The sequence below is a fragment of the Gymnoscopelus braueri genome (assembly GCF_963280865.1).
Source record: "Gymnoscopelus braueri genome assembly, chromosome: 17".
Classification (NCBI taxonomy): domain Eukaryota; kingdom Metazoa; phylum Chordata; class Actinopteri; order Myctophiformes; family Myctophidae; genus Gymnoscopelus; species Gymnoscopelus braueri.
This window is the reverse complement of record NC_137617.1, coordinates 40,846,831-40,874,205: the sequence shown is the minus strand read 5'-3', so window position 1 is coordinate 40,874,205 and position 27,375 is coordinate 40,846,831. Positions and strand designations below refer to the sequence as shown.

At 40.7% G+C, this 27,375-nt stretch overlaps 1 protein-coding gene across 1 annotated transcript; it reads right to left on the bottom strand.

Moving 5' to 3' along the window:
- On the bottom strand, positions 1-26,582 carry polr3e (polymerase (RNA) III (DNA directed) polypeptide E). Its single transcript, XM_080455360.1, has 21 exons — positions 26,449-26,582; positions 25,089-25,192; positions 24,368-24,418; positions 24,117-24,194; positions 22,584-22,699; positions 22,030-22,112; positions 21,000-21,104; positions 20,453-20,502; positions 20,212-20,331; positions 19,332-19,417; positions 18,568-18,612; positions 18,255-18,346; positions 17,793-17,913; positions 17,100-17,181; positions 16,918-16,977; positions 15,997-16,154; positions 14,578-14,642; positions 13,139-13,620; positions 4,906-4,983; positions 4,190-4,315; positions 1-2,592 (listed from the first exon to the last, which is right to left on the bottom strand). Exons 2-21 carry the CDS (start codon positions 25,125-25,127, stop codon positions 2,536-2,538), a joined length of 2,094 nt encoding a protein of 697 aa, XP_080311486.1. The 5' UTR covers positions 25,128-25,192; positions 26,449-26,582; the 3' UTR covers positions 1-2,535.
- Between the last annotated feature and the right edge of the window lie 793 nt (positions 26,583-27,375).

The window sequence follows — 27,375 nt, the reverse complement described above, 5'->3', positions numbered from 1 at the left end:
TCAAATAGGTTTTTATTGACCGTCAATGAATCTGTCAATCACATTCAGACACAGCAAGCAATCCTACAAAGATTACCCAATATAATTCACATTGTCATGTTTCACCCAGGTATTATCAAACATTACACATCCAACTGAATGTGATCCATCTCCACATTTGGTTAACAGTTACAGGGATGTTTGGAATCAGCAGCGAGATAGAGGGATACTTTTATGATTGCCATCAACTTTAGTTCACTCAGCTATTAAAATACATCAACTGCATTTCCATAAATTGTCAGTCAGAGAAGCGCTTAGAAAATTGGCATCAATAACATTATAACCAAGTGGGTTTCAATCATGTTCAGTTATGTGCCATGAAGCTCTCTCTCTGTTTTCAGGTTTTATTTCCAAATCCGGTGCAGTATTGAGTTGGAATGAAAACTAGGGATGCAACTATGGATTATTCCATCGATTACAAATAATCAAATAATGACATTTTTTTAAAAATATATAATGTTATACATCAATGAATTGATTTTTTTCTTTTAAAGAAATCCAATAGATAAAAGAAAATAAATAATAATAGACTCAATTTATATATCTGATTAACCACTTAATCCCCATTTTATAATTTGTGCTACAGCAGTGTTGCGCGAAAATATAATCTGTTAAATTGATTAATTTGTTTAATTGTTGCATCCCTAAAGAAAACCTTAAACCTGAGCACATGCAGCCCTCCATGGCACATCACTGAATAACCTTTTCCTCATACTTCAGCAGCATAATCAGACATTTAACAATATCTGTCTTTCCTACATGGAACCAAATATATTTTCTTTTCAACACACAACTTAACAGGCTTGTTAAGCCTTTTATATATCTCAAATATATGGCCATTGTGTAAATGCATTCAACCTTATGAACCGGCAATTTCTTTGCGTGGTGACGAGGGGTGGTGTAGACATACAGTATCATAACCTTATTTAACCCTTTTAGACCTGGAACGCATCTGTGTCATTTTAGATGTCTTTGGCTATTCAAAAATAGCAGATATACAAGCTCATAGCGCGGCACTCGGTGCCGCGCTATGAGCTTGTATATCTGCTATTTTTAAATAGCCAAAGATCTGCTATTTTTGAAAAATCTTGAACATTTGAGCAAATCATTGAATACTTGTTTTTTTAACGAGAATTTTTTTTACTCAAATCTTTGCTTTTGGGGGTCCCTGGAACAACATATTTTGAGATGGGCATCCGCGGCCAAATACATTTAATTTTGGGGGTCCTTGACATGAACACGTTTGAGACCCGAAGGAAAAAAAACTGTTAGGATTTAGAAGATATTTGTAGAACCCCCCAGAAGAAAAGATTTTAGTTAAAAATGTTTGCTTTAAAAATATATATATTCAAAGATTTGCACAAATTTTCACGATTTTTCAAAAACAGCAGATCTGCAGATCTTGTAGATCTGCTTGTAGATCTGCTCTGATTCTTAGCCAAATAAATCAAAAATTGACACAGACGCGTTCCCGGTCTTAATGGGTTAAATGAAAACTTTACCACCCCCAAAAAAGTAAATTAAGTTGGCTTCTTTTGTAACGTGCTTTATCCGTAAGGCCTCGATCGATGTGACATATGGATGACAGAATGCATTCAAATGAAATGTATGCGTTATTCGTTCAAAAGGCCACAAATTAGGCAAAAAAATCTAATTACTCTTAACCTTGAATACTGAACACTGGCGTCAGTTTAACGAAATTTTGTAAAAAAGAAAAAAGAAAACACGGTATTTGAGGTCACAGATTCAAACGCAAACCATTTACATAAGTGGTTCTCAAAGTGGGGTCCAGGGACCCTCAGGGTTCCTTGAGGGGGTTCCAAATGGACCCTTACAGGTCTGTAACTCTGAGAGTGTACAAATAACTCTGAGAGTGTACAAACGGAACCAAATGGACCCGTGTAAGGGTGCAGTCACACCGAACTTAGATTCTGCTTGTGTGGCGGATTCTGCCAATGCTTTTCAATGGGAATGGAGCGGTTGGCAACAAATCTTATATAATAATATATAAATCGAAAATAATCGGAAATAATCGGAAATACTATTAATGTTTATTTTTAAGTATTCCCATTGAAAAGCATTGGCAGAATCCACCACATAGGCAGAATCAAAGTTCGGTGTGTGACCGTACCCTAAGGGTCCATTTAGTTCCATTTGTACACTCTCACAGCTATGGGGGTCCTTGAAATTAAATAAATTGAGAAAAAAACTAAACAAAACTGTGTTTTCTCAGGGGTTTTCGTCCCCATCCACCATGCTCCACGTCAGAACACGTGTCTTCTGTGCACAGCAGATGGCTGACATCTTTGTCCTCCAAGTCCGTCCCCGAGAGAGCTGGGGGGGAGAGGCTGTGATTGGCTCGTCTCCGGCCGCATTGTCCCTGCCACGCAGAGCCCTCCCGCTTCGACTGGAAGGAAAAGTGTTTTGGATCGGGTCGACGATGTGCGACCGCAGAGATGGGGTAGGTTGGGGTGGGAGGAGCGTGGTCTCTCAGTGTCAGGACTGCATCGTTCCTTTCAGGTACCACATTCCTCCAGTAACAGTGCAGCACTCCTGGGAGGAAAACAGGACCGCATGGTTAGAAGGTGCAGAAACAGGACCGCAAGGCATGTTAGAATGGTGCAGAAACAGGACCGCATGGCATGGTTAGAATGGTGCAGAAACAGGACTGCATGGCATGGTTAGAATGGTGCAGAAACAGGACTGCATGGCATGGTTAGAATGGTGAAACAAACTGGTCGCCTATTGTGAAGACTAAGTTGCATATTGTTGCTGTCCGGCAGGAACCAGCTAACTCCATTTTGATGCTTTTGCATTTTTTTCCATAAATCAGGGCCATAGAACACCCTTTACGTCTGTGTGTTGGTAAAAAAAATATTGAACCAATGAAAATCATTAAAAAGTGCTTCTAACAAAACCAGCTAACTCCATTGGATCCTCAAATTTTCTGCTAAACCAGCGAAGTCCACCGGAGTTAGCTGGTTTTGCTGACTCCAGGCTCCACCCCCTTTTGACCTCCAACCTCCTTGTGAGCTTGGAGGTCCATTCAGCTGTTCTTATCAATGATGAACAAAACCTCCTAACTCCACTTTTTGGGATTTAGCTGGTTCCTGCCGGACAGCAGAGATATACAGTATGTCAGTGGTTCTCAAACCTTTTACTTTCAAGGACCCCCAAGTTTGCCCCAGCATTAGGCCACGGACCCCTATAACTCAGAGTTATAGACCTGCAAGGGTCCATTTGGTTCCCAAGTACCAATCATTTCACTGGGGGTCCCGGGAGCCCACTTTTGAGAACCACTGCCGTACATGATTGTTTGGTTGCCAATAAATACAGCAAAGACAGTGTTATGGAATTAATCATATACTATGCGGTGATATGCAAGATACATATTTTACACTGTATGTATTTGAGTAAATAAACACATGTTTTAGTTGTCAGACTAGTAGATTATATTAAGAGTGATGAAACATGACACATATGATATCTGGACAAGTCACAATGACCAGCCAATGACCCTTGTGTCTAAAGGTCTGTGATTCAAATAGAGATGAGAGAACAGACACATGCACATATTAGGTCTGCAGCATCAATTTTGATGATGGATGCAAGATGCTAATATTGAAACACCTTGTGATAAGAATAGATTTCACTGTCTGCCTGTGAGTATAAAAGCACCGAGCAGGAACTACATGGGATTGATTGATGCTACCTGCTTCTTCTTCTGCGTGCTAGATTAAACCTAGGATGTTGTAATGTATACTTCGTGCTGAATAAATCGTGAACATGCAGACTGGTCTGTCATCCTTGCTTGGGGTGCCTTGCTCCTCGTGATATTCCACTTCAACATATATCAAATATCTACTTTTAGCTGGTTAATCTTCCTTGCTTTACAATTGTTCGAACAAATCACCTACACATCAGTGGGTCCCAACTCAGGGCCTAGTGGACTAAATGGTGCCGGATGTCTACGCTAGTTACTAGCATTCACCTGCAGTCCCAGGTCTATCTAGTCCCTTACTAGACCTTTAAAAAGGCAAGAATGCATTGCCATATGAATCAACTCCCTGGTAAGATAGAAATCCAGCATGACCCATGGACATTTGAATTCAGGCATAGTCCATCTGTGACGGTGCTCGTCTTGTCTCACCTTGAGCAATCGGTCTATGTCTGCCTTTGTGACATCTTCTCCAAACTCCTGGGACAGTCTGTTTTGGACCACGTTCCTCCTGACCCGGTGGGTTTTGGAGAACAGTTCGTAGAGCAGCCGCCGGTGCTGAAGAAGGAAACAAAACTTTTTGAAGACGACAGAACAGATATTCATGCATTTTGGTGCCTAATAATTCTATATAATGTTTTTTAAGGTTTAAAGACAAAATACCATTAGAAGAAATACATTGTTTTATGTTATATTATAATTAGTGTTTAGCCAGTTATTTGGGGGCCCACTTGCAATATCCTCACGGCCCACCGGTGGGCCCCGGCCCACAGTTTGAGAATCACTGTTATAGGTGACAGCTTTCACTGTGTGCATAACTAACCCATTCAATCTGGGAACTGTGTCATTTTAGATTAGTTTTAGCTATAACCATTATTTTATACTTTGGGCTATTCAAAAATAGCAGATCTACAAGCTCCAAGTGCCGCGCAATGAGCTTGAAAAATCATGAAAAAAAAGCAGAATTGAGTTACAAATGTTTGCTTTCAAGGATTTGCACAACTTTTCATGATTTTTCAAAAAATAGAAGATCTACAAGCTCATATGAGCTTGTAGATCTGCAATTTTTTAATAGCCCAAATAAATCTTAAAATGACACAGATGCATTCCCGGATTGAACAGGTTATGTATCATTCCGCGGTGCTTACCTTATCGAAGGTCTCTCCACTCTCCCACAGAGCAAACACTTTCTGCTCATCAGGGGCGAGAGATGTCTGAGCAGGAAACTGGAAGGAGAAATAGATTAAAAAAAATAAACAAAAAGGTTAGAACACAAGAACTTGACAGTTAGAACATTTAATCCCTTGACCCACCTGCGGAAATCCACATGGGAAAAGTAATCGGGTTGGGGATTTGGAACCGGATCCAACATTGAGGAATCATCAAATTTTTGGAAACCGTTTAACGAAACCGGTTTTTATCACACTGTCAGAGCTGGTATGTGGACTTCACGTCTGCTATACAATTACAATACCAGTGGTTCTAAAACTTTTTAACTTCAAGGACCACCATAACTCCGAGAGGGTATAAATGGAGCCATTCCATTTGTACACTTTCAGACGTTCCAGATTTGGAACCCCCCCCCCCCATTAACCACTTGAACCCTAAAGCATCCTATTCGGTTGTTCAGACGTGACGTTGCACCCCGCTAGAATAACTTCCGGGTCCCAGTGTGTATTTTCCCAATATGCGCAGTGCTGTGTCCCTCGCTGTTTTAACAGATCTGAGACTAAAATAACGACTAAAGTGTCATTCTACCGCTTTCCTGGCAACGACAAAAAGAAGAGGAAATCGTTTTAAAAATGTACATCTATATATAAATATATATATATATAAATAAATATAAAAAATATATATTATAATGTTAATAATAATAATAAATAAATACAAATATAAATATATATATTAGCCTACTTTTTACTGTCTATGATATTAGCATTAAAACCCTTATTAACCCTCAATGGTTCATTTCTGAAAAAGGAGGTTATTGTAAAAAGATTTATGGGTTCCAACATGTTTGTTTACAATGAAGAGTGGACGGCGCTGGTGCCTTTTGGACCCGGACGTGACGTCGGACTACAAAATGACGTCAGCCGAATTTCTGAGGAGAACTTTAGCCAAAAATAGCAGATCTACAAGCTCACAACGCCTCGCAGCTTGTAGATCGGCTATTTTTGGCAAAGAGGTTTAGGTATAGAGGGAAAAAAGAGCAGACAAGTAAAAAAAGAATAGTTTAATCTGAACCACAATTTTATACAATATGTAGTGGGGAACCTTGCTTCATCTCTCTCTCAGCTAGGGGGTCCTTAGCCTGAAAAACGTTGAAGACCCCTGTCCTAGGGACAAGTGAATGACTTATTTTGTTCTACTCGCAATAAGTAGCGTAGCAAACCCTAACAGGGAGCTTAACGCAGTATAGTCTACATTAGAAGAAACAGGTTGTACTGGGCCAGTGATTGACTAATACATTAATATGAAACAGGAGGTAGGTATAAAAGAGAAGGCTCTCATTCTCACAAGGCTAAAAACACTATTATCTCTATTATCAAATTACAGCGTATTAGACTGGCTATCCTGGGCAGCTTTCACTTAACTCAGTCAATCTGGGAACGCGTGTCATTTTAGATCTTTTTTTACAAGCTGTGCCACGCTACAAGCTTGTAGATCTGCTATTTAAAAAAAATCTTGAACATTATTTAGTGCAAATCTTTGAATTCATATATTCTTTTGAAAAAAAATTAACTCAAATCTTTGCTTCTGGGGGGTCCCTGGAACAACATATTTTGATGGGGATCGACGGACAAAAACATAATAAATGTTTGTGTCTGTTTACACATTATCCTTTCTATTATTAGGTCAGATTCATGTTAAAGTGTATTTTCAGATATTTAACCACATAAACCCTCAATACTTTTGTCTCTGTACTTTGATTGCTCTTTTTTCACTCTACATCTCACACAGAACAGTTGAAGACCCATGCACTACACTGACTCCACACCAGCCTTACACGTTACAGAGACATACACAGTGGATAGACACTGATCTATGGACAGATGGGCATCATCACCCTTCACATAGATAGTAAGTGTTAAGCTTAAGTCGTGGTACTACTGGGTAGTACCTAAGCTGATTCGACAACCGTTTATAAACCTCCTCAAGCGTAACATTTTGTCTGCTCAGCCAATAAGTTAAGGTGCTGCATAATGGCATCAGGTCAAACCCCCCCCCCCTTGGCCTTTTAACATCCTATAGCTTCCAGGACACAGACAGACGGTGGTAAGAGCTAATAAGACACATGACTAAGACTTGAAGCTCCGCACTGCAGCAGACCTGCTTGCTTTAGGAAAACAGGAGGGTGTGTTCACACAGAGCACAGTGTAACCCAGGCCCACACACACACACTACTGCATGTACAGCAGTGGTTACTTAAGTTGGTATAATAATGTACTTAAAAGTAGCGAAAGTAGAAAGTACTCATTATGCAGAATGTGTCATTTCACAAGTTTTCAAATGTATAAATTCTATGAAAGATATTTGGAAAATAGCAGATCTACAAGCTCACAATGCGTTGCATTGTGAGCTTGTAGATTTTCAAAGGGCCGAAATGTATATAGGGTTGAAGTGGTTAATGTGTGTTTCGTAATAATAAAAAAAAAAACTACAAAGTAACTAGTAACTAAAGTTTTCAAATAATTGTAGTGGAGTGAAAGTACAATATTTGCCTCTGAGATGTAGTGGAGTAGAAAGTCAAAGTACTGAAAACGTGAAATACTCCAGTAAAGTTAAAATATCTCAAAATTGTACTCAAGCATAGCACTTGAGTAAATGTACTTAGTAACTTTACACCACTGATGTACAGTACACACCGTTGTCCCTAAAACATCTTCCAGGACTGGTTGCAAACCATGCCTTTCATCAAGTTTTATTTCACTTCACTTCTGCCTGCATCCGGCAACACTGCGTTTTGCATCCCTGCTCAGAAATGCACCAGCACAGGCACCACCTGTGAGTTTCTTGTGGTTTGGCAATCTAGTGCAGAGTTTGCACACAGTGATGGTTGTGAAAGTACCGCGGTAATTTCAGGGAGAATATTACTGTTCCATATAAAGACAAATATGCTGTCGAGTTTGACCACACTGTCGTGTTTCCTGTTTTTTAAAGAGCGCTTGAAAAGCCTTATCGACGACCCCCTCACAGCGTGGTAAATGTCTCAACGCTAAAGCTATCGGCGAGGTTGTGCTATGCATGACTAGAAATAACACCTCTCCTTTAGCCCATTAAATCTGGGAACGCTTCTGTGTCATTTTAAGATTTCTTTGGCTATTCAAAAATAGCAGATATACAAGCTCATATCGGATCTGCTATTTTTGTGTACATTTGGGCAAATCTTTGAATATATATATATATATTTTAAAGCGAACATTTGTAACTCTTTTTTTCTATAATATATATATATATAAATATATATTCAAAGATTTGCACACATTTCCATGATTTTTCTAAAGAAATAGCAGATCTACAAGCCCATATCGCAGCACTCGGTGCCGTGCTATGAGCTTGTATATCTGCTATTTTTTTAATAGCCAAAGAAATCTTAAAATGACACATATGTGTTCCCGGTCTAAATGGGTTAACACTGCACCACTGTTAACTGATTCACTGCCAATCACGTAGATCTACGCGAACCGATTTAAAGCCGCCACGTGCCAATCGCGTAGATCTACGTAAAGTTACAAAAATATATATATATATATATATATATATATATATATATATTTTATTTTTTTTCCAATTTGACCCAAAGACCAAGGAGATATGATTGTTCAAAGATCTAGACTCCTATCCACTTCCTTGTTAACTTAAAAATTATTTATCTCGGCTCCTGAGTACTTTTTTTTTTCAATGAAAAATCTCTGGCACTGGCTAAAAAAATATGAAAATACCTCTGGCAGTTAATGGGTTAAAGGAGGAGTTCACCCAAAACATTACATATTTTCTATCAATTACCGGTACACCCCACGAAGCCTTGATTTCATGGATTTATTTTAGTTTTTGTGGCATTCCTAAGACAATAATTTGATGACCGTGTGTATTTCCGGTAGGAGACACAAATAATCTACTTTGTGTCTCCTACCGGATATATTAGCCGGTAGGAGACGGGAATCAAATTATTAGCTTAGGAATGCGACAAAAACAAAAAATAATCCATGGATTCAAGGCTTCATAGGGTGTGCAATTGATAGAAAATAAGTCATTTTTTGGGTGAACCTTTCATGTGTCCCGAGGAAATAAACACAGGTTTGAAAATTTTCCACGCAGAGAACACGTGTCTGGAATCAAGGAAAACATGCACCTGACAAAGCTAGGTGCAGACTGATGGCAGACTAAGACCCTGCCATCCAATCAAGAGAGCACAACCAGGTACGCCGCCGCCCACACGGTCTGACATAATACATTAACCCATTAAGACTTGGAACGCATCTGTGTCACTTTAGATTTCTTTGGCTATTCAAAAATAGCAGATATACAAGCTCATAGTGCCGCGCTATGAGCTTGTAAGAGCTGCTATTTTTGAAAAATCGTGAAAAAATGTTTTAAATATTTTTTTCAAAAAACTGTTAGGATTTGGCATTGCCTGGCAAAAAAAAAAAAAAAAAAAAAAAAAAAAAAATTATATATATATATATATATATATATATAAAATTATTCTGTATTTTTGGGGGTTTTCCATTTTTCCGTTCGTCACAAAGAACCAGGAGTTTTTCCAAAAAGTTGCTTCTCCATTCACTTCAATGTTAAAAAATAAACAGACAAAAAAATTTACATTTTCCTACGTACTCACAGACTGCCAGCAGTCTGTGAGTACTATTTTTGAAAAACCCTGGCAGTTTAAGAGTTAAGAATCGCCTCAGGTCTTAATGGGTTAACACAGCAGGCAGCGCCGGATTCGAAACCCGAGAATACCATGTCTGGTCTGCACTGCCTCGTTGCACCTGAAGCCTGGGTTTCACTTAAGTTTCGTGCAGGTGTCGCGTCACCAAGAACTGCCGTGGAATTCCGGATCAATCGAGAGGAGATCGAGACAATATTCTAGGTGGTGATGATGATGGTGGTTATGTTTTAATGTACAATAACACTCATGTCGGTGGTACTGTAGTTCTGCCAACGAGCACAGGGATCAGACCATAGTTATACTGGCTGTCTGCTATAAGGACACGCTGAACCTAGCCCTGTCACAATGATTACATAATCGTCTAATGAATCGCAATTATTTGAGATAGTCGCAATTATTTTGCATTATTTTTTGCATAATCGTCATGATCGTTCCCATGTTGAAAGATTTCCACACATTTTCAAATATTTAAAAAAAACAGAATATTTCTGCTTTTTTTACATGTATAAAAATGATCAAATATGTCAATTTTATGTCCAAATTTATTTTTATATTTCAGTTTGTCAAATCTGCCCCAAGTGCAATTTTTTTATTAGGAAGGCTAAAAGGCTTCATATGTCCCAATGTTCAATGCCGAACACACAATTAAATTAAGATAATCGCATTTCTTTTAGTGACAATTAATCGTCAACTTAAATTTGTAAGCGTGACAGCCCTAGCTGAACCAAAACAAGACATGCTGTACCAAAACAATAGCTATCAGGCCTAAATTCTTCCTCAGTGCGACACCAGTGCGCAACTAAGTGTAACTCGGGCTTTACTGCTTGCCAAGGAGTATAGCCATCACAAAGCCAAGAGACCGTTAATGTCGTTATTCTGTTTGTGAAAGCCGATAGTTAGGGACGGGTTCAAGGCTGGCTTGCCCCGCAGCAGAGAGAGAGAGAGATAACATCCCCCCGTCGTTGAAGGTAATTTCAGCTGGACGGGAGACGACCAGGGTCCTCGAATTCAAACAAAAGGCCACTGTTATCAATACCACTCTCATTCACTGAAACAGAAGAACATTCCATTCAATGTGTTTCCAAAGAGAAGGCCCGTTTATCTGAATCTATATTAACCCGTTGAGACCCGAGGCCGTCCTAAACCTAAATCCTAATAGTTTTCTGAAAAACGTATGTTGCTATATCGGTGGTGCTCAAACTTTATCATATCAAGGAACCCCAAAATGATATGCATTTGGCCGCGGACCCCCATCTCAAAATATTTTGTTCCAGGGACCCCCAGAAGCAAAGATTTTAGTTAAAACAAATATATATTCAAAGATTTGTACACATTTTCACGATAAAAAAAGAAAAGTAGCAGATCTACATGCTTGTAGCGCCGCACAACAAGCTTGTATATCTCACTACGAGCTTTGAATGGCCAAAGAATAAAATAATGGTTAAAGCGGTTACACAGACGCTTTCCCGGTTTGAATGGGTTAAGTGAAGGTCCAAGATAAAGTTACTACTGTATCGTACCATGAGGCCCGGATATCTAATTACAGCTGAAGCATGTGAAGTGCCACAATAGTATTACATGCCAACAGGTGATATGTCCTATCATAAAACAGCAGGAGCCCTCCGGACACCACGCCACAATCAATGGCTTTTCACAAGTTCTTCCATTACAAGGGAAAGCACAAATTGCACAACACTTAAATAAAACAGCGGCCACCAGAACAGGGAGGAGTGTGGGATCTAGGCCGGTCACAAATATTACATAATCGCCTAATCGCAATTATTTGAGACTAGACCATACCCGTAGGGGGATATGAGCACCCAAGCCCGGCGAAGGGCGCAGGCGAAAGTACAGACCTTGCTGCCTGTTTCTCGCGCGAAACCTGGCAACGTTATCTCCCATTGTTTGACACATAATGGCTAATAAAAAGCTGAGAAACGGGCTTCGCAGTTAAGTTCAGATGGTAATGGGCAATGGCTGTGTGCAAAATCAGAGCAATTGCTTCAGCCAGTGAGGAGAACCGGGCAGCTTCACCGACGACTACAGACGCGACTACAGAGGTTTGTCAAATTATAGGAGGATAATTGCAATTATTTAGCATAATCATCATAATCGTTTCCATGTTGAAAAATGTTCAGTGTAAAATTATTAAATATCTGCCCTGTGCAATATTTGATTACAAAGCCTAAAAGACAAGATAATGTTCAATGTCAAAACACAATTAAATCGCAATTATTTGTGTGACTTTAATTAATAGTCAATTTTTAATCGTGACATCCCTAAGAGAATCCACTGCAACCTTAACATGTTATGTACAAAAGAAAAAAACTAGAGTTTGGTGAACCCTGGTGAATTTGCCAGCTAAAGTCTCAAACACATGACATCTGCAGATTAAACTCCCAGTTTGGGACCAATTTAGGGCATTTACAATTTAAGACATTTAGAGGAAGCTCTAATGACAGACGCATGAACCTGAGTCACTCAGCCAACATCTGGGGAAGTGGTCAAGTAAACAAGAGTGCTAAGAAAACAAGTATGTGCTAGGAAGGTAAACATCATGATCATACCTAGCTTGTGTCGCACACAAGTAGTGAAAATACAAGCTACAAACTCACCACACGGCGCGGCAATGCAACACGTCGTGAGCTTGTACATCTGCTATTTTCACTATAAAAGGAACGGTTTTGGACATGCAAGTTTCCACCCGACAGCGTGACTAAGTGAACATAAATCTATCTGAACCACATAAATGCCATCCACCTAAATAGGTAAATAAGTACAGACACAATGAAACAAGGAGTGCTGGTGGGACGAGGTGGAGAGACTTAATCCTCTAAAGTCGGCCGGGACGCCCATGACCCAGGACACATTCAAATTGCATTATAAAACAAAATGTGAGACGCCAGAGGGGTTTGAGGTGGTTGAGTTTTCAGACTGCAGTGCGAGATGGGGCGAGACTTTTGTCATTTCTCCCAGTCATGCATTGTCATCTCTCCACTGGTTGACAACAGCCTGAAGATTATAAGTACAATATATACCCATGACAAGTGGGGATTGACACCTGAATGAGCGGTAGAAAATGATTTGTGGGTCAGACATAAAGAATTTGCAGCTAAGCCCATCTGTTTTTTTTTTGTACTTTTATACTTCATACTACTGTCATGCGGCAAAGATAGCACAACGCATCGCATCGCTATTTTTGGAAATGTTGGCCCATAATGACATGCCCAAAATAGGGACGCCAGGTTGAAAGTGTGCCAGCACAGTCTCATATGTCCAAAACTGTTTCTTTTCAGGATTCAAATTGAAAAGAAGCAGATCTACAACCAGATCTGCAAGCTCAAAACGTGTCGCTTCGCGGCGCGTTTCGAGCTTGCAGATGTGCTACTTTTGATACTTTAGCGTGACACTGTAGTATCAAGTAGGGCATCAATTTACGAAAGAACACAAAAATATGATATGATGTTATATATGTTATATACACTCACAGGCACCAGGATCTGTCGGCACTGGCTGAGCAGCACGGTGTCCTGCAGCAGCCGGTCGGAGACGGAGTGGAACTGGCTGTGTCCCGGCTGCATGGAGGCCAGGTGCAGGTTGAACAGCCTCTTCAGCTCGCACAGCGTCAGCACCACGTGCTTCCTAAAAGTCTTGGACACAAAGTCCAGCAGTTCGGGGGGCGGGGAGGTGATGGGGCTCCCCCCGTTCCCGTTAGTGCGGTCGAAGGAGGCGGGCGAGATGGAGCTGGGGTAACCGTTGAGCGCTCCTCCGTTGAGGAAGGAGGAGGAGGAGGCGGAGGAAGGGGAGGGGGAGGTGTCCATGCGTTCGCCCTCGCCGTCACTGACCGGTTCCTGTTTGACGTGGACTTCGCCTCTTTTGGCGTTTAGGTCCTTTTGGAGGGACGGCTGGTTTTCCCGTGCACGCTCGTGGGCCGCCTTCAGACGCTGCTCCCCACTGATGTATAAAGGATCTGTGAGGGGGGATACAAAACAGACGTAGGCTTCAGAGTTCCTGCAAGGTCAATATTTTTGTTAAAAGGGATAATTCACCCCGAAAATTACTTTTTTTCCTATCGATTAGTCACCCCATGGAGACTTGAATTCATGGATATTTTTTTAGTTTTTGTCGCATTCCTAAGCCAATAATTTGATGACCTATCACTCTACTCTGAATGCTATCACTCTACTTGGAGGAGAATCTGAACTCTGCAAAATGAGTTCCAGTTCCGGCCTCAAGTGGGTGACAGCTTAATGATCAAGCTCCCTGACAGCTTTGTAAAATAGCCCCTAAAACTTGTTCAGTCTGTCCTATTGACTATCTCTCTTAATAATGGAGAAAGGAGTTACTACTAGAAGTAAGACAAAGCACGGGCGTGATAGAAAATAATTCTGAATAAAGGGCAGGCAGACAAAAGCAACTGTCCGAGCACACGACCACATGGTGAAGATGGCGACGTTAGCCTGCAAAAGTATTGTCAAGAAACAACAGGGTATATAATAGCTCTACGACATTAAGAAAGAACTTAAGAGAGCATATGACAGATTAGACGTGGCAGAGGGGAGAGTTGATGAAATGGGAGATTGCATTCTAATCAACATCAACTATAGTCAAGCAGCTAACGCAGCACTAAGCTAATCTGGAAGCCAGGTTAATAAGACCAAGAGAGTCGAGCACAAAGATTAAGGATTTACAGAATACAAGAAGACAAAGTGGGAACTGATATGGTAGGTTTCCTGAATAACTTGTTGAAAAGTGTGCTCGACTATCCTAGTGACATGGAGCTCAGAATTGAGCGGGCACATTATAGAGCACTGGCAGCAAAGCCTAACAGCCTGAAGGCAAAACCCTGTTCAATAGAGGTTTTTACAGAATTTCTGGCAGCCTACATTAAAAATGCACCGGTCACAAGTTATGGCTCAATTTATACCTGGCTGTGGTGCAGCATGCTTTGGCATGAAGTCCTCTTTAGAGATATTGAAGACCTTTTCCAACCTGAGGAGAGAGAAAATAATTAACATTAGAGATTAATGTTGCTCGTTCCCCACGTACAAATTTGACATTTACTGTAGCAGACTAGAGCGACTTACAAGAGCAAGATCAGAGTAAATGGCATGAATCCTAGTCAACAAGGGACAGGGTAAAGTCACAAGTCAAGTAGAGTGCAAAGAAAAACGATTTAGTGCTTCGAAGAAACTCGGATACCAGATAAACATTAAAGGTTTAATGACATTCACTTTTACACCACATTCAAAGTCTTTGTCCTGGTCCTTCAAAAGTGTACAAAAAGTTTTAGGTGAAAATTCCATTCCAGTGATCCATGGCAGGTGTTTTTCTCTCACATTTCTAAAGCCTTTTCAACTGCAATGAAAAAAGAAATCTTTGCCTGCGGGTGTCGCTGGTGAGGGATTTTGCCTGTCAATCATCGCCTCTGCTCCGCCCCCCCAAAGGAAAGGATAGGGGAGGGGAGGGGCGAGGAGGAGAGTGGGCGGGATTAATCGACTGTGACCTCACTGTCGAAGGGCCAAGCTCAGATTACTTTTCAGCCTAATTATTCAGAAAACCCCAGACCACAGAAAATCCACTGAATGTTCTAAGTTCAGTTTTTTTGGGTGTAATTGAGGTCATAAAACCCCAAATAAAACATTGAAAATAAAAAAAGTGAAAATGAATGTCATGACACCTTTAAATCCATTCTCCACAGATAGAATAGCTCTCTACCATGATGCTTCCTAACATATAAACACACATGCTGGTCTCTGCCAGGGTCAGTCTTATTAGGTCACACTACTCCAGGGGTTCCCAAACTGTTCCACTCGAGGCCCAAACAAAAATAAAATCTTGACCATCAGGTCAAAATTTGTGTCAGATCCTGTGTCTTGGTGAGACATGACAAGAGCAGAGAGACTAAATACAACCACCCCAATTGTATAAGTCATTGCTTCTCAAAATGGGGTCCGGGGACCCCCAGGGGTCCTTGAGGGGGTTTCAGGGGGTCCCCAGCAGAAGTAGTTATGTAGTATCACAATAATTTCAACCCACTTTATCCATTTATACGTTGGCTAATGGCTATTCAAAAATAGCAGATCTACAAGCTCGAGCTTGTATATCTGCTATTTTTGGGGAAATATTTTTGAAGTGTTTGAATATCTGGGGGTCTCTGGCACTGGCACGAAACATTTTCAGATGGTGGTCCGCGGCCATATATATATCAATTTGGGGGTCCTTGACACGAAAACGTTTGAGAACCACTGGTATAAGTATAGCATACTCTACCATACAGATTGGACAAAACAACATTTTATTCATTGATAAATTACATGCATTACATAGTGCCGCTTTAACCTACTTGCTCTGGATTCCCAGCCACAGCATGTGCTGCCTGTGGGCCACATCCGGGTGCTTCTTGATGAACTCCACGTCGCTAGACAACAGGAACTCCCATCCCCGGTTGACGCGAGGCACCGCCATGTGCTCCAGGAACTCCTTCACGTCCTCGGGAGGAAGCTGAGAGAGACACACAGCGGAAGGAAAGAGTTGTGGTCACTGTAACATACGTATATCTGAGTGACACAATGGGGGCGGTGCAGACGTCTCGTGTTTATATGGAAGTCAGCCTGAGGTTAAGCGTTTCAAGTAAGTTATTTGTTATACCTGCCCTGTGCACCTTTTGTTTACGAAGCCTAAAAGCCAAACAGAAATGTAAATTTTAATCATAATGTTCCAACGCTCAACGACAGAAACGCAATTAAATCGTTAATCGCAATTATTTTAGTAAAATGGCATAATCGTGACAGGCCTAAGCCTCATTGGAGCTGCCAGCGCTACAAGGCTGTGTCAGGTACTGAGCATCTCCCCGCTAAGGGTGATGCATCTCAATATACCTGATGCACTACTTTCAGTGTTATCACAGTACTGTTATCACAAATGTTAACCAAGGGTTTCACAGCTGCAACCCACAACTTTTTTGTGTGTGACTAAAATATTATTTTAACCAAACTATATGGTAGAGTAGGTTAATACAATATAACTAGTACAGCTTTCCATTTCAGCTCTGCAGTACAACTTTCAGCGCTTGCGAGAAGTTTTAGATGGCAGTTTTAAAAGGAAGGCAAGGGTATTTATTCACATCTGCCCAATTAATTGCATGTCATTTAGGTATAAGAATAGACAATAGGGCAATTGGACTGGAAACATAAACCAGTGGCTCGTCAGGTTGAACAACCTTTCAAGAGACCATTGTGTGGAGTTTCTTTTAATCCATTCTTACTTTGATAACGGCAGCGATCTCCTTCCTCATTACAGATCGTTCCAGAGTGAACCTCCACATCTAAGGACAGGAAAGAGACACACAGTCACTTAACACGGGCTACTCCGTCAAATGGGTTAATTTAACTCTGAGAATGTCTTAATGGAATCAAATGCACCCGTGGTTTTATATGTCAGGCTCACCACAAAATCCCGGCCTCGACACAGAACTTCAGCAGGCACCCCGCTGTGTGGACTGCAGGTATTTTTAGGATATAGCACATCACTGAGGACAAAAACATAAACGAGCTTACTAAGCCATCATTTATGAAAATAGTGTTCAACTACAAACATCCTAACAGTTGTGTAGTTATTTGTCGTTTCCCTTTTATGTTTCATCCTCTGTGTGCACGCCGTGCAACAACCTTTTTGAACAGGAGCACACATATGCATAGATTTAAAACAACTTTAAATTCACACCTCAACAAAGTTAACAAAGGCTGCCGACCGCCAGTTGTCACACCAGCATGAATTAACATAGGATTAACATAGGAATGAGCCTAGATGCATATAAAATGTTCATTGTGTGACCTGCAGTGTAGGTGTTAAGCGACGTGCGCGTTACGTCATAAAAATAGAGTGCAATCACTTTCCAATTCACCAATGCAACACTGTGGGAGATACCACAGATCTGTGATCTGCTTTTTCTCAGCTTCTACATATGAGGTTAAATAACATTCAAAATTGGTATAACTTCAACAGTTTTCTTATAATCCGCACAGTCGTAATCTGTAAAAGAATTAATAAAAAAAAAGACGCGGTCAAATTCATGTTCTTTTTGTGAATGTGAGAAGACGCTCTGTCACTGTGTTGGACTGTGTGTGTGCTTGGTCTCACCTCTTCACCACCCAGTTTCCCTGGACCAGCAGTGCCACCTGCTGGATGCAGCGCAGTACTGAGGTGGAGTCGGTGCCCGAGGCCAGCAGACCCATGAGGTTGGCGAACGGCATCACTTTGACTAGACACCAGAAAACATGACAACGTAATTAGCAAATGACTAGGGCTGCCAACTATCCATTATTTTCTTAGCGATTATTCTATCCATTACTTTTTTGATTGTTTTTAGCATGCATTAATCAACAAATTCAGGGATTCCGCCAGACTAATCCAGTCTAGGCACACCACCGAGATTGCATTGGTCAGCATCGAGCCTAAATGTCAAACTATTATGTTTAAGAATGTAATTAACCTTTGACACTACACTTAAAATATAAAATAAGTGTTTGTAAATTAACTGCTACGGATGCTGTTCTATTGGCATTTCCATGTAATTTACAGTACATCACATCGATGCCATACCATTCTTCATGAGCCTCTTGACTTGGTCTGCCAGAGGTAGTGTTCGGAGCTGAGCCATGGAGAAGACGTTGCTGGGTCCAACAGGCACCACCCTGAAACACCAAGTAAATAAGGAACATCAGGGATAAAGGCTCCATTCATCTCATATCTCGCCCTTGTTCATACGGTGGTGCCCCAAGGTGAAAATAGCTGATCTGCAAGCTCACAACACGCCGTGATGTGACGCCTTGTGAGCTTGTAGACCCGCTAGTTTGAAAGGGAACGCTAGGCTGAAAATGTTTATACAATCCTAACTGGAATAAGGAATACTTACACTTTCTCCTCTGCCACGGGAGGCATAAGAGCTGCCAGATACTCCCTGTGGAAAGCCAAGAGAAATGGATCAGAAATGGAGAGGGAGGGAGAGAGAGAGAGAAGCACAATTTGGTGTGTTAATAGTCATACCATTTTGCAGAAGGTGGCATAGGGACAGTCAGACTGGACAGACTGATTAGGCGGGCTGGCGAGGTGATAGGGACTGAGCTAGACTGTGGTGCCAATGGCAGGGAAGGACTTTGGCTAAGGCATTATCCATTATGGATGATGTCAGCCACCCACAGCACTTTACACACAGATTCGGGAACACCTTCATCCCAAGGGCCATTAGACTGTACAATGAAGCACACTACTTATATTGTATTTATATCAGTGTTTTTCTTTAACTGCGTTGTTTTTTTTACCTAGGATTTTTAACTTAGTTTTTTACTGCATTCTATTTCCATTGGTGTAATGCATTTTATATGTTCATCATGCTTCTTTTTATTGCAACTGGAGGTGTTGAACTGAACAAATTTCCTTCGGGATTAATAAAGTATCTATCTATCTATCTATAAACATTTCATTGCTATAGTGTTCAGTAACTGGGGTCTCTCTGTCTTTCCAGCTCAACAGAAAAACACATTTTCTCACAGTGAACATGTTTGAACAATTTCACCTCTAATCAATGCCCACTGAACTCATGCCCGAAATAGGGAATACCAGGTTGAATGTGGTTAAAGCCTGGCATGTGACATTCAGAATGACTGTCTTTGTACTTACTTTGGCGTTTGGACCAGCTCAGAGTTCTCTGCGGCGTCCATGGACTGGCAGAACAGATACTGTCTCTCATGCTCCGACCGCCCGTCCTGAAACACAACCATGGACAGCTGAGATAGGATAGATAGGACCACCCCATACTAAAATACCACTCCTAACAACCATGTACACAATTGATCCAATCATCAATTTGACAGAAAATGAATACAATTTTAGCCTAATTTAATATTCGGTTTAGTGAGGTATGAATCGATGTAAACATCTTAATATGAGCTATTAGCAACTATGAATACTTTTCTTTCTTCCATATTATAAAATGTAAAGGACTTTTTTTTTGGACTGCTGGATAAACTAAAATGGGATAGTTCACCCCCCCCCCCCCCCCCAAAAAAAAATCAATCAATTATTCACCCCATAGAGACTTGAATTCATGGATTTCTTTTTGTTTTTGTCACATTCCGAAGCCAATAATTTGACCAGCAGACCGGTAGGCAGCGGTTCCGGTAGGAGACACAAAGGAGACTCTTTGTGTCTCCTACCGGAACCGCTGCCGGTCATCAAATTATTGGCTTAGGAATGCGACAAACAATAAAATATTCATGAATTCAAGTCTCCATGGGGTGACTAATCGATAGGAAAAAAAGTCATTTTAGGGGTGAACTATAAGCAATTTCGAGGTGTCAAACTAGATTCAGAAAGAAATTGTTTTTATCTTTGTACTTTACCTCATTTTACCATCATTCAATCACATACATAATCTATTATGACTTTAGTATGGAAATTCAGCAAAGTGAGTACATTCCCTAAAAGGTCCCTTTATGAATGTCCTATATATGTACATACAATCCAGTTGTGAACAGGAGTATAACTAGGTCTAAGTTACCCTGACACCATGGTAGCGCAGGTGAGCCCAGGGTTCCTCTGCTTGCTTCTTCTGGAGGAAATCGTAGGACTGGGTCCTCCTCTGTCTGGCTTGCTCCGACTCGGGACGAGAGAACCTCACCTGGAGAGAGAACGGAGGGAGAAGAAGGATGAGGGACCAAGGCAGACGTGTATAGTCAATGTATAGAGGCTTAAATACTGTGTGTAAATGTATGTGTGGATGTATGAGTTTAAAATCCTACAGTAATGGCTTTGACTTCATCCTCGGCCTCATCCTGAGACGAGTCTCCACCTAGAGAAGGGGTCAAAACAAAGAATAAACATGTCTATGTTGAAATGCTGGCTTGGGAAATCTATGATCCACAAATCCATCTATCTACGACAGTGGTTTTCAAACTTTTTCATATCAAGGTCCATTATTTATTTGGCATTTGAGCCACGGACCACCATTTGATGAGATTTAGACTCTCAGACCAAAAACGTATTGAATATTTTGTTGTCGTTGGATAAGATTTTGTCCACAATTCCATGCCGTATTGATGTGGTATCATAGGGGAGATAACAGGCAAACGTTGATCAAAATAACTATTATTATACATTCTCTAATTGTGTAGACTCCATTTGGTTTCATTTTACGCTCTCAAGAGTTAAAGATCTATAAGGGTCCATATGGTTGCCAACTCTCCATCATTTAGCTGGACACCACCTGGACACCCCTCAAGGACCACTGTTTGAGAACCACTGATCTACGATGTTCTCAACAGACAGTGATGACGTGAACAAACCCACCTTTGGCGGCCTCCCTCTCCCTGTGCTTGCTGTCAGCCTTGTCCAGGTAGGAGAAGCTGGGTCTCATCTGAAGGATTCCCTGCAGAGGTGTGATGTGGAGCTCCCCTGTTCACATCAGCATGGAATAGAGCAAAACTAAATCTCATGACCGAAACATTTTTAAATCCTAATCTGTGATTTGTGAAACAGCATGAAAGGAAAGGAGCCAACCCACACTTTCCGCTTTCCGTTTCATAAACAATTAGCACAATATGTAGAATTATGATGTTTCAAAGTATTGTCATTCTAAACCTATGTTCTTTGAGGCAGATTGAGGCTTTAACCTTAGCTTTTTATGAAATATCCGAGACCATTAGGGTTCATGGAAGATGCTTCTGAACATGTATTCTACTGTTAGTTTGACCACTTCAATCTTAAAATAACTAATAACTGAAAATAGCCAATCTACAAGCTCACATGCTCAACAAGCTTACAAATGACTGAAATCAGTTGTGGCGACTGAGTACTTTAGTCCATGCATCAGGGACAAAAAACCACACCACACTAGCTTGTTATATCCCATAACCACTTAAGTCTGACACCACCATACTACGATAAGAGCAGATCTACAAGCTCACAACGTGTTGCAGTGCGACACGCTGTGAGCTTGTAGATCAGCTCTTTTCGCTGCGCAAGAACGCTGCACGATGTATAAATTAAGCATATATAAGGCCTAGGCCATTTTTGAGAATTTTCGACTATGAATACAAGCCCAAAATATGGACCCCAGAGTTAAAGTGGTTAAATCAATATTTTCACAATGTTTAATATAGGGCTTGATAGCCAGTTACCAATGTATCCAATAATATAGAAATTCACTCGCCAAGATTCCATGCCTCGGAGAGGAACAGAAGGCTATCAAGCCCTATATGTAAAGTTAAGGAAATATCACTTCAAAATGCATCGATAACAAACAGGACAGATACATGAATGATGTATAACTGTATGTTATGGCTATTTCTTGTCCTCGTTTCCTACAGATGTACTGTACCTTTGCGGAAGACTGCAGCTGCATATCTGGAGGTGTTGGTGGTGGCCTGAATGGAGCAGAACGTCTGTTTGTCCATCATCTTCCTGCAGGAAACAAATATTCAGTACTTTACATCACCGTTTCCCAAACAGTGGGTCGGGACCCATTTGTGGGTCAGAGAAAAAAATGTAAGGGTCGCAGGTAAACAGCCCATTTATTATTATTGGATTTTATGGGGATTTTCAAAAGAAATCCCCAAAGAATTCCTACATTTTCATGAATGAAAAATAAATTCAAACATGATTAAAAAGAATTCCATTAAAAAAAGAAAACAAGATCAAAGAAATTCCATTAACAAAATTATAAAGTTTTAAGAACTAGTGAAAATAGCAGATCGACTATTTTTCAGTAGTTTGGGTCCCGGGGAGGCATCACATTTCTCTTTTGGGTCTTTTGGAGCTAAAACCTTTGGGAACCACTGCTTTACAACATTGTAAATCCAGCCAGCTGAACGGTGGCACGGATGCATTTCTTAGCAGTGTGAGTGCAGCGTGTCTCTCTCACAGCAAACGTACACAGAGTAGGTGTTGGACTCATCGTAGGTGGTACCGTCCACATTGAGAGAGATCTGTTCTCCTTTGCTGCGGCAGTAGTTGGGGCTCGATGTGTTGATGGCCATCTCCAATTCAACCTGCACAAATGGTACATGACGACAGTCACACATAAGAAAATAAAAGGACAGAAATGCTTACTAATTCAAAAAAAAAAGTTGATATTTTTTATTTAAAGAAATGCAGAACCGGGTTCTGCATTTGTTATATATTGTCAGAATCCACTTTTTTGTGTTCATTTATGTGCTAAAAGAGTAAGAGTAATTTTGAGTCTATTTTGGATGATGAAATTCTAAATCAACTATTTAAGATACCTCGCCAATATGTGGAGTTAAAACATGGTAAGGTAACTACACAACCCAAACCTCTAGCACAGTCTCATTCTGCTTCAACAACCAATCAGTAGCAGAGATTGTGTGGATGGACATGTGTGAAAGGGGAGGCCTGCTCAGGGGTAAAGCCTAAAATAGTCCAAAATAACCATCAGACAACATCAGCAGGGCTCACAGTGGCAAGGGTCGACAGTGATCCCTCCAAAAACAATTCACAAAATTGTCCAGCTGAGCACCCTCACTTCACTGATGGGTTTCACCATCTTTCGCATTACATTATCATCAAATTGTGATTTAACCATATGAACTACAGCATCCCTATTCTGGGCACGTCATAATAGGCAAATTTTGGACTAAAATGGATAAACATTTCTGCGACCCATCTGCTTTATTGCGGTACTATAATACTACGAAATACTACATAGTGGTATTCTTCCCTCAGTCAAACACACCAGTATCTTAATTTTCATCATAATCACTACACACAACCGGATGATAGGTTCTCTGAGAGGATAATATGCAACCCCAAGCCCCCTTTCCCTCTCAACCCCCGCATGCTCATTGGCTAAAAATGAATGGACTACAATGTTTTATTTATATTTATTTATTTTTGCATTTTAAGCACTTTCATGCGAGATTTGCAAGTCTGAGAAGTTCTGTGTGAAACTAACACTAAAGTGATGTGAAACGCAAACTGAGCAACAATGCACACACATTTGAAGCAGTCCATTACTAGCTTCAGTGATATTCAAAGAAAATCTTCAAGTGTATTTTTCTAATTTGATTTTGATCAGTCATGCACGTCCCTACTCCCAACATCTCCTGTGAGGTCCAACTACAGCCAAACAAAACACGCTCACAGTAAGAGGGCTACCCCCAATTTGACCCCCGCTGTTTTCTGGCCAACCTTGAATACATAGGACCACAATGGAAACAAGTCCCCAGGACTTTTTTTGGGTCATCCTTTTAGCCCAAATGTATGACTGTACCTCGTTCTGTTTACATTTCTGACTAATAAAGTATTCAATCAATCAAACCTTTCAGCCTTGTGTATTTTGGGATTAATTGGTAATGTGTGTTTTGGGATTAAGGGGAGGCAGGTGGGGTTGAGGACTCTTGTCAATCGACAGTGATGTGGTGTAGGTGGTGGGGAATCCATTGTTACCTTTTGTTGCTTGGGTTTGATCTTGGCAGATAGGTGATTGACATCGTCATAGGTCATAGTTGATGGTCTGACTGGGTACTGTGAGGAGAACACAAATACAGGATTAATGACCCTTAGAAACTTTGCTCTCTCTGTAGAACATCACACGACAAATCCATCCGGATCAACACCGGCCTCAGATGCTGTCTATGCACTGAATGTTGTCATGTTTATAAATTGTTAATTTATAAACTTTAAAAATATAAACGTACCTGGAAGAGATAGAGCTTTTCTGCAAGGCTTTTGGCTAAATATACATCAATCTGAAGACAGAGACAAGGTTGACTCAAGGTTAGTTTTTCACATCCAAAGCTAAAAGGAGCGTTTATGTGATGACCACACACTTGACCAGTCTTAAAGGAGTAGTTCACCCAAAAAAGGACTTATTTTCTATCAATTGCACTCCCCATGAAGCCTTGAATCCATGGAATTATTTTTGTTTTTGTGGCATTCCTAAGCCAATAATTTGATTCACGTCTCCTACCGGCTAATGTATCCGGTAGGAGACACAAAGTAGATTTGTTTGTGTCTCCTACCGGATACACACCCGCTCATCAAATTATTGGCTTAGGAATGGCACAAAAACAAAAATAAATCCATGAATTCAAGGCTTCATGGGGAGTGCAATTGATAGAAAATATGTCATTTTTTGGGTGAACTCCTCCTTTAACACTGAGCATCTGAATATAATAATTTAGCAGTCAAAAGTTGTTGACCAGAAGTCGATTAACTGTGCCAGTTGGTCGTTACAACCACAGCCAAAATGAAGCTGCGTCTGCAGTAACTGATTAGATAAGGTTTGATTTATACTTAGTTGTGTGTGGTCGTGTCGTGCGCCAAAAATAGCCAATTTACAAGCTCACAGCTTGCATGACAACCCCACTCAATCAAGTATAATTCAGGCGTAAGATACATGTCAAACTGTGGTTCTACCTCTTCTACAATGGGGTCATCATCCTCCCCGCTTGCCATACTGGAGGGACACAGAGTGAGGGGAGGGAAGAGATGTCGATGGCAATCAGCCGCAGAGGCCCAACCTAGACTCAAGATAAAACATAGAATACATACATATTATAGGTTAACCACTAGAGGCTCAAGGGCACAAATAAGGTTGGGATCCGGAACCGGAGGAACCACAGGAACCGGATCCAACATTGATCAGCCATCCATCACATTTGGAACCGTTTCCCAAACCGGTTTTATCACACTGTCAGAGCTGGTATGTGGACTTCACGTCTGCTATACAATTACAATACCAGCAGTTCTCAAACTTTTACATTTCAAGGACCACCATAACGGGTACATTTGGTTCCATTTGTACACTCTCAAGAGTTACAGACCTGTAAAGGACAATTTGGAACCCCCTATAAGAATCGTTAAAGGGAATCGTTAAGGAATCAGAATGGTAAAATCCTAAAAGGATCCCAACCCTATAGGCGCACACACCCAAGTCCAACACAAAAGGTTGAACCAGTTAAAATCCTGAGTCAGTAAAGTCCATCCTCCTTATGACACCTAAGACCTTGTTAGTTGAGATTAAGGAAGGGAAACGTTTAGTAGACCAATATACTAGACATGATCCTGTGGTAAAGGATCTGAACATAAATGTACACTAACAACAGACACCAATATAGCCAGAGAGATTACAATCTGACAGGCACAGACAGGTGTGATGCAAGAGCCTTGGGAATAGCTTTGATTTTACACTAACTACTGACAATGTTACAGTAACTACAGACACCAAATTATAACCAGAGACTACAATCTGACAGGTAGGTATATGATGCAAGAGCATGGAAATATAGCTTGGACATCGAGTTAATTTCACATGTCAGCCCGCAGCATACGATGCTTGACAATCATTTGGCGCATTATAAAAAAGCCCAAGCATACATTGACACAACAAAACCTCTTTAGGTTTACCTACAGCACATTACAGCTGACACTGGGTGGGTAGGTAACGTTACTGTGTTAGCTTCCACGCTAGCCCACGAAGCTCTCATCAGGCCCTAACCATGTCCCACAACAAGTCCTCAAAAATTCCTTTAAAACGTCCAGAAAGATAAAGCAGATAAAGATAAAGCAGTACCAGATCTGTGGCTAATAACGTTAAGATGTAAACACAGTGTACGTTAGTGGCAGCTAGCTAAGCCACCCGGCCAAGCTAGCTAAACATTAGCTTCTGATATGGACGTGCCAGTCATAATAATAGAAGTCATTCTAAGCAGGAGGAGGCCGTGGGTTTCCAGCTTGTGTTCGCAGACAGACAGCATTGTTTTGACGTGGTTCTCACCTGCAACACTTCACAGCGGGACGTCTTTGGCTATCTCATTCGTGTTGCGCAGGCTGCTGTAGTTACTGCAGTACTGTAGTGTACTACTGGCTCTAAAGTACTGCTGGTGTTGGTGGTACCATGTTGACTCTCACAGACACACACGTGGGGAGGAGCTGCTAGTGCTGCTGCCCCACACACAACCAGTGTTGCCAGGTTTTGTGAGAGAAACAAGCAACCCAGTCTATGAAAACAAGCCCATAAGAAGCAACAAAATATCAGTGGTGGAAAAAGTACTCAAATTCTTTACTTAAGTAAAAGTATCAATACTGCAATGTAGAAGTACTCTGTTACAAGTAAAAGTCCTGAATGCAAAATTTACTTGAGTAAAAGTACAAAAGTATTAGTATCAAAATGTACTTAAAGTACTAAAAGTAAAAGTACTAAATGTTTGAAAATAGCAGATCTACAAGCTCACAACGCGTCGCGATGCGACGCGTTGTGAGCTTGTAGATCGGCTATTTTCAAATAGCCTAGGTAAAAAATAGGGCTAAAGTAGTTTAATGTATGTTTCATAATATCATAATTTATATCTGAAAAGTAACTAGTAACTAAAGTTTTCAAGTCATTGTAGTGGAGTAAAAGTACAATATTTGCCTCTGAGATGTAGTGGAGTAGAAGTAAAAGTATTGGAAATTGGAAATACTCAAGTAAAGTACAAATACCTCAAAATTGTACTTAAGTACAGTACTTAAGTAAATGTACTTAGTTACTTTCCACCACTGCAAAATATAGGCTAGCTTTTTGCAATGATTGATTGATTGAATACTTTATTAAGAAGTTTGCAGAGAAAAAGCAATACAAGGTCAACTAAGTAGGATTGATAAAGCCCAGAAAAGCCGCAATGGCTTGTTTCAAATGGGGTCCTCAAGTACTCAATTCCTTTTC

Excerpts from the sequence above, each read along its gene's own strand:
- polr3e (XM_080455360.1), bottom strand. The coding sequence starts at position 25,127 with ATGGCAAGCGGGGAGGATGATGACCCCATTGTAGAAGAG. Across the intron at positions 22,113-22,583 it reads GAGTCCAACACCTACTCTGT|GAAGATGATGGACAAACAGA; the intron begins GTACGTTTGCTG and ends TGTTTCCTGCAG. Across the intron at positions 2,593-4,189 it reads ACATAGACCGATTGCTCAAG|GAGTGCTGCACTGTTACTGG; the intron begins GTGAGACAAGAC and ends TTTTCCTCCCAG.